General features: G+C 39.5%; 1 protein-coding gene across 1 annotated transcript in view; it reads right to left on the reverse strand.

Moving 5' to 3' along the window:
* The window catches only part of LOC119409553 (plectin), a 175,947-nt gene extending 175,096 nt beyond the window's left edge, over positions 1 to 851 (reverse strand). Inside the window, exon 1 of the mRNA XM_037676455.1 lies at positions 569 to 851. Within this exon, the coding sequence (XP_037532383.1) occupies positions 569 to 659 (91 nt within the window). The 5' untranslated portion in view covers positions 660 to 851. The remainder of the gene's footprint in view (positions 1 to 568) is intronic.
* Positions 852 to 8,070: the final 7,219 nt, after the last annotated feature.

Raw genomic sequence — 8,070 nt, forward strand, 5'->3', positions numbered from 1 at the left:
TTGCAACAGACTTGTGGAGATTTATGAATAACTTGATGTGTTAGTTTCAGAAGAGAAGCAAAAGCTCCCTGTGGGGTATTATTGAATTTCACTGTTGCTCAGCATCACCTGGTTGTGTCCTTGCAGTGTCAGGATGTGGAATAACAATCAGGAGAGCGCTCAGACTTCAACTAAACCCTTTCTCATTGAGGTTAGAGATTAGCGCAGTGGGCTGGTTGTTACGGTCACACATCAAAATAAAGCCCTCCTGTAAATCCTCTGGACTCTAGCAACATACTGTCAGCCAGCCAGCATGCAGAGTGACAGCAAACATGTGCACCAATCAATATACTCGGGAGTCCAGAGATGCAGCATGGGTGACTGCTGCTCTGTTCCATAGACGAATAATGACACACTCACACAAACAAAGCAAAGCAAAGTGCACTAACAGTCACATGTGTGCACCTGTGCAGAATCTATAACACTAAAATTAGATGAATGAATTCCAACATGCCACACAAAACTCATTTGTTTTCAATCACATGGACATGCTTCGGCTGTCATCACTACTGTTAGTGCAGATCCCCACCTTTGTACTTCTCTCTGACGTTTTCATAAGCTTGAATGAAGTCCTGCTCCTCAGCGTTTGGAGGCAGGTAGACAGGTTCGTACATGGCCATGCTGCTGCTTCTCTCCCTCCTCGCTATATATATATATATATATATATATATATTTTTTTTTTCAGCTCAGTTCTTTCCTCTGACTTTTTGGATATGTGTTAGACAGCCTGTGCTGCTCTCTGGTTCCTGTCTCAGCTTTATGTGAAGCCTCCACAGCTTCCAACTCCACTCCACAGTCCAGCACCACCCCTCTTTGCTTCCATCCCCTCCCACAGTGTGACTCAGAAACACTAATATAAATGGAAGGCCCCTCCTTTTAAAGATACACGTGATAGAACACCAGGACACTTGCTCACAGCAGCCGAGGAGGCAGAGCTTCAGCACAAGACTGTCTGGAAACACTTCAGCTGGATTAGAGTTGGATGGACTGGTCACTTACTGGACCATGGTTAAACTTAATGTGATGAGCCCTTTCAATCCCCATTCAATAATCTGGTTCTCTGAGTTTCTTCATAGTCCTTCTAAAATACGTTATTCCCCAAAGAATATAGCTCTTTTAAAGTAGTCGGCTCAACATTCACTGAGCATTAAAATACAATAAAGCAGATGCTTTTCTTTTATGCTGCAACAACATCCTGCAGGTTGTCCTTGTCAGCTGGTGCCTGCAGTGTGATGAATACGTTTAAAGATGTAGAGATGTCCTTGACCTCCAACTGGTAGATAAACTGATGAATATTCAACAGATGGTCCTGACCAGGGCAGCATGGTGGTGCAATTAGTAGAGCTGTCGCCTCTCAGTGAGAAGGTTGCCGGATTGAATCCCGACTGGGATTGGATGGCATTTGCATCTTCTCTCCATGGAATTTTTTCTGGATTCTCTGGATTCCTCCCACAGACCAGAAAACCAGCATGTTAGTCTAACTGGCGACTCTAAATTGTCTCTAAGTGAGCGTATGAATGTTTGTGTCTGTGTGTCCCTATGGTGGACTTGCAACCTGTCTAGGGTGTCCCCCCGCATCTTGCACTGTGGCTGCTGGACATGGGCACCAATGATCCCCATGATCCAGAAAGAAAGCAGTGGGTAAAGATGATGGATGGATGGATGGATGGATGGATGGATGGATGGATGGATGGACGGACGGACGGACGGACGGACGGACGGATGGACGGATGGATGGATGGAGGAATGGATGGATGGATGGATGGATGGATGGATGGATGGATGGATGGATGGATGGACTGATGCATGGATGGATGGATGGATGGATGGATGGATGTCTCCACCAGCCATGTCAGTATTTGTCCAACAAAAATAAATCTTAGTAAAACAAACAAACCAACAAAAACTATATCAAATATAAATGAGGCCCAGTTTGTCATTTTAATGGCTGCTTGTCCCGAGCCTGGCTCTGCTGGAGGTTTCTTCCTGGTATGAGGGAGTTTTTCCTTTCCACTGTTGCCTTGTGCTATCTCAGGATGAGAGACTGTGAAGAAATCAAGACAATGCAATCTGCTGGCTACCCTTTCCTACCTTAGATGAATAATGTTAATAATTTAATTTTTATGTATGTGAATGTTTCTGTTCAGTGTCCTAAGATGACTTCTGTTGTGACTTATAGCCCTATATAAATAAACTGAACTGAATTAAACCTATCAACTTGTTCACCGCTGCATCTGTTGATATCGGTGCAGAGGCATTACGGATTATAATATCACAATGACAGCAAACAACAGCAGATTAATAACAAAATAAATCAAGACTATAGTGATTTCTAGTTCAGCACTGAAGATGCCGTTGAGACATTATGATCCCAGCACTATTTCTATCTAGTCTGTGTCATGTGCACAACAGAAAGAAACTAATGTAGGAACAGGAAAAGCCTTGCTCAGCCTGACTATCAGACATTTCTTTGGCCAAAGCTAAAATGACATCAGTTGAGGAGCTTTCCTGACAGGAAACGTGATAAGGCCTCTCCAAACTCCCTGTTATTATTCCTGCTGCAGAAATGTGTTGCTTCTGTAGCTTTAATCTGGAGCCAAGGGAAAATGTAACCAACTCTAACACACAGACTGTTTATCCACTGTTGAGTGATGTAACCTTGATTTAATTAAAAAGTTACGAGCTGATTTACATTAAACAATGACACTTTCCACTAACACACACAAGACATTGCAGCATTTAGGTTGTACGGCCATGACAGGTTTAGGTTGAGGTCATGCATGGCTGACGATGACCACTGCTGAGAGGAGCCAGGCTCTGATATAAAGTTGAGGGAAAGTGTTCAGTCTGTGACATCAGAACGGTGGTTCCTGGAAGAAGGAAGTGGGGGACAACTGCACGAAGGAAACCTTGAACACATCACCCACTATAAACAGCCAGTGACAGTAACACAGTAACACGTCCTTGAGAGATAGTCGAAGCTTTCTGCCCTCATATAAACCTGAACATCCCTTCTATACTAAACTCAGCAACAGAGACTAGTTATATTATAAATATAGACAGAAAATACTCTGGTGATGTGATTAAACCTGTGTTGTAGATGAAACAATGTGAGAAATGTGTGCAGGCATGAGGGTGTGTCAGGCTGAGGGGTTGTCTCTCAGATCTCCTTCAACAACAGTCAGCAGGTGTGTTCAGGATCCTGTGGTTATTATCACACATGTTCTTCACTGTCCAAACACAAGCTGATCACAGGAGACGAGCCAAGACATGGCATCGCATGAATGGACTCTGCATCATAAAACAAATTCACCACCTTACATATAAAAAAAATAAACATATTGGTGCATTTCCCAGTTGTTGATCAAAGCGCACTGGTTCTTGGGTCAATCAGTATTTACTTTCTCTGACTTGAGCCTCCAGCTGGACCGAGTAACAGAACAGGAAGATCTGGGTTGTTAAAGTTATTGACACTTTCACACCATTTGGTTTTCAAAATAAGAGGGTGATCTTGACTAAAAAAATAAAAAAGAAGAAGCATTTTTACAGTCAGGTGCACATATCACTGTGCACACAAACAGGTGTTTAATCCTGGCCAGCAGTTTAATGGATGACAAGAGAGACCCAGTGCTCTGCCTCGACACACCCTGCCTTCACTTTGTTCCTGTTCTGTGCTTTTCCTATATTGTCTTCACGTTCCTTCACCATTCTCTGAATTAACATGTGACCTGATAGCCCTGCCCTTGGATAACCTATCAGCACAAAACCTTTGAAATGCAGCAACCAGTGCAAAACTGTGTGCAACACTCCCTTCATCTGACCTTTCCTGACACCGCTGCTGTCTGAGCAAAAGCTTCTGATCACGTCTGAGAATGTTCCACCATGTTGCTATCAGGTCATAATGTTGTAGTGAAAATGAAAATAAAGAAACTGCATTTCCTGTGAAAATGTAATGAGTCAATACCAGGATAAAATGGTTTCATCACTAATTAATCTAAGCTGAAATTGAGCAGCTGAAATTTGCTGAAAGGACAGAAGGTGGGAGTATAACAATGGCTGAAATGTGTAGACAACGATGTAAAGAGCAGACATGATCAGAATATGCTGTAATAGACAAAGAGAGGCTGAATAGATTACAAAAAGCTGAAATTAGCCCAAAAAAGTGGCTTAAAAAGCTAAAAAAAAAAAAAAAAAAAAAAAAAAAAGCTTAAATAAGCAGAGGTTGAACAACACAAAAAATTTTAACTGATTAAAAATAAGCACAAAGGTCAAAATTAGAAAAAATATAAAGACAAAAAGGCTAAATTTAACACAATTTTGTATATAAAAAATAGCTGAAAAATGTTTAGTTTTGCAAATAGAAGTTGAAAGGAGCATAAAAAGCTAAAATTAGCAGAAAGAATCTAGAAAAATATCAAAAAATCTGAAATTAGAAGAATGAAACTGAAAAAAGCTGAAAAAAGTTGAACCAGAACAAACGCTGAAACAAGCAGAAAAAAAAACTGCTTTGTAAAACTGCACAAAGAGATGTGAAGAGAGCTCCATTCATTTTTAATGAGAAAAACATGGCCGACAAAGCAAAATATTTCAAAAAGTACAAATTGCACCAATAACAAAAGTGACATCAGGAACATCCTGAAAGAGCTGAACATTTTCATGTATGTTATGTTGAAAAAGCACAAAAACTGCAGAATAAGTTATGTGATGAACAATATGCAGAAGAAGAGTGGATCTCAATGGGTTAGAAACGTTCACTAAATAATAATGGCTGGTAGTAAATCATAGAAACAGGCCTGGTCCTCATCTGGAGAACCTCAACAGAAAGATGCTGGACGTGCAGAAGTTTGTAGCTTTTATGTTGTTAATCTTCAAATTTGTGTAGAAGCACAACTCATGGCTCATTTGAAGAGTTTAAACTGAGAATTGTCAGCGTCCCTGTCCTGAAGCAGTGCGTAAAAAGGAAAGCTGTAAAGCTGTTTCTTTCTGAAAGGCTCCTCCTGTCTACTGAAAACAGGCTGAGCTCAGAAACACCAGGAGCACAACCGACACATTATGTAGTAAATGATACAAGGATGGGAAGTGAGGCATATTTTCCAGCAGCAGCTGTTCTTCAGGATGAACACTTTCAGACAGAAGGCGCCACCTGCTGGGCAGAGTGGGTATTACTACACGAAGCTGTGTTCTGTCATAAGTCAGCAAGAGGTTTGACCAGATGACTTTTAATAAGGTTTCCATCTCTTCTCAGAGTGGAGCTGGTGGCCAAGAATTATTGTTGGTTCAAGTTTGTAAAGAAATCTCACACCTCAGTAAAACATGAGAAACAGGATTACAATCAAAAAGATGAAACTAACACGATTAATGACAAAATCTCCAGCTTCTAATAAATATGCTCCTTAGTGAGTGATATTTTCAGTAATGTTTGCATTTGTCATGACAGTTTGTAAAATAAAAGCTATGTGTGCAACAAATTAAATATTCAGCTCTCTGTTAAAGTTTTTATCATTTCTAAATCTTGAAAATGAATGTGATAAAAGAGTCTTCATTTAGCATCACTTCATTATCAGATCTGAGCTTCTCATTCATGAATTATCGAGGATTACCCTGTTGAGATGATTTCTGATAAAGTTCAGACAGGAAGCAACAAACCAGCACCAGGAAACACATCATAGTCTGATTTAAACTGAAAATAACTCAATCTGGGTAAATGAACTACATTGTTGCATTGCATCATGGACAAAGAAGTCTTTGAACATTTTCTGCCACAGAAAATGGTCCATGATAAAAGCATTAAATGTTCGGTGATTTTATGATGAAAATAAAAATGTTGTCTTTTTAAAAGAATAAACATGATAAGATGAAAACTGCAGTCATTTACAATAAGTCAGTTTAAATGGATCATCTTTTTCTTCTCACCTTTAATTCAAAGAGCAGCCCAAAAATCAAATTATTTAACATGTGGAGTATAATATATATATTATATATAATATATAGTATATAGTATATAGGAGTTGTGTTAGAATGTTATTGATTAAAACATTTGATAGAACATTCCTTCGACAAATGAGAAAAAAAACAGTCCACATCCCTCAGTAAATCACTGCTAATTCAGTTTTTAACGACAATCATAAAAAAAAAGAATCTTTGATCTTTCCTGACGCAATGGACCTTATTTTTTTCTCTCTTCTTTTTCCTTTTACACAGGTAAACAAAAAATACGGCAATGCAATTCTCCATCTTCTATCATTTATCCCTAGTTGGTCGAGGAGGCAAAGGTCCAGGAGAGATCCCAGACCTCTCTCTCCAGCTCCTCCTGAGGGCCATTTCCAGGCCAGAGAAGATACACAGTCCCTCCAGTGAGTTCTGGGTTTAACCCAGGCCTCTTCCCAGTGGGACACCCCCAAAACACTTGTCCAGGAGGCATCCTAATCAGCTGCCTGAACCACCTCAATGGACTCCCTTCGATGAGGAGAAGAAGAGACTCTACTCTGAGCCCCCCCTCATGCTGTCTCTACGGCTGAGCCCGACCACCCGACGAAGGAAGCTCATTTCGGCTGTTTGTATCTGGGATCGCCTTCTTTCAGCCATGATCCAAACCCCATGAACACTGGTAAGGGTTGGGGCATAGACAGATATGTATACAGTATGCATATATGTAGGTAGATTTTAATACCTTGGAATACTTTTTCATTCAAATTCATCCCACTGCATCGTTATATTCTACCATGTTGTTGTTTACTATCTCTCTTTAGGATTGTAAATATTTAATTACATTTTCACTTTTTGGTACTTTATTTTTGTACGCTTATTGCATGCTTTTTCTATTACTTGTTTTTATTTTTTTATTTTTAGTGAGTCAAATCGGTTCTTCTCATCCCAAGTTTTTCATTGTACTGTTAACCCTGTGTTAACTTTGCATACGACAAATAAACACAACTTGAACTTGAACTAAACAGACAAGTAAATCCAGAGTTTTGTCAACCAACTCAACTCTTCGCCACGAATGACTAAAGCAACACCCTCATTACTGAGGATGAGGGCCTCAATTTGTCGATCCATAACTTGGGTATTCCAACCATTTCCGGTTAAAAACCATGGCTTCAGACTCAGAGGAGCTGACCATTAACTCAGCTGCTTCACACAGCTGCGAACCACCCGACAGATGATGTGGTTCTGTTGGCCCGAAGATGCCAGCCTGCCCCGTGATAAGTGAAAAACTGTGAAGTAGGGACACTGTTTATTTTAGTATGTATTGTACTATTAAAATAAAATATTGTTTAATTATCAAAAATTACTGTAAAATGAAAATATTTATATTTTGGGCCAAGAGCTCTCACAAATCCTTGGAAACCTTGATCTTCCACTATGGACAGAGCCTGGAGATCCTTCATAATCATATCTCCCAGGCATCTTGTGAGAGTTGCTGCTCTTGGGGAATCATCTTTCAACAAAAATACATATATATACATATACATATACATATATATACATACATACATATATACATACATATATATACATACATATATACATATATATACATACATACATATATACAGGTCCTTCTAAAAAAATTAGCATATTGTGATAAAGGTAATTATTTTCCATAATGTAATGATAAAAATGAAACTTTCATATATTTCAGATTCATTGCACATCAACTGAAATATTTCAGGTCTTTAATTGTTTTAATACTGATGATTATGGCATACAGCTCATGAAAACCCAAAATGCCTGTTCCAAAAAATTAGCATATCATGAAAAGGTTCTCTAAACAAGCTATTAACCTAACCATCTGAATCAACGACGTAACCCTAAACACCTGCAAAAGATTCCTGAGGCTTTTAAAAACTCCCAGCCTTGTTCATTACTCAAAACCACAATCATGGGTAAGACTGCCGACCTGACTGCTGTCCAGAAGGCCATCATTGACACCCTCAAGCAAGAGGGTAAGACACAGAAAGAAATTGCTGAACGAATAGGCTGTTCCCAGAGTGCTGTATCAAGGCACCTCAGTGGGAAGTCTGTGGGAAG

Source organism: Nematolebias whitei, chromosome 5, assembly GCF_014905685.2.
Source record: "Nematolebias whitei isolate Nwh7 chromosome 5, NemWhi1, whole genome shotgun sequence".
Taxonomy (NCBI): domain Eukaryota; kingdom Metazoa; phylum Chordata; class Actinopteri; order Cyprinodontiformes; family Rivulidae; genus Nematolebias; species Nematolebias whitei.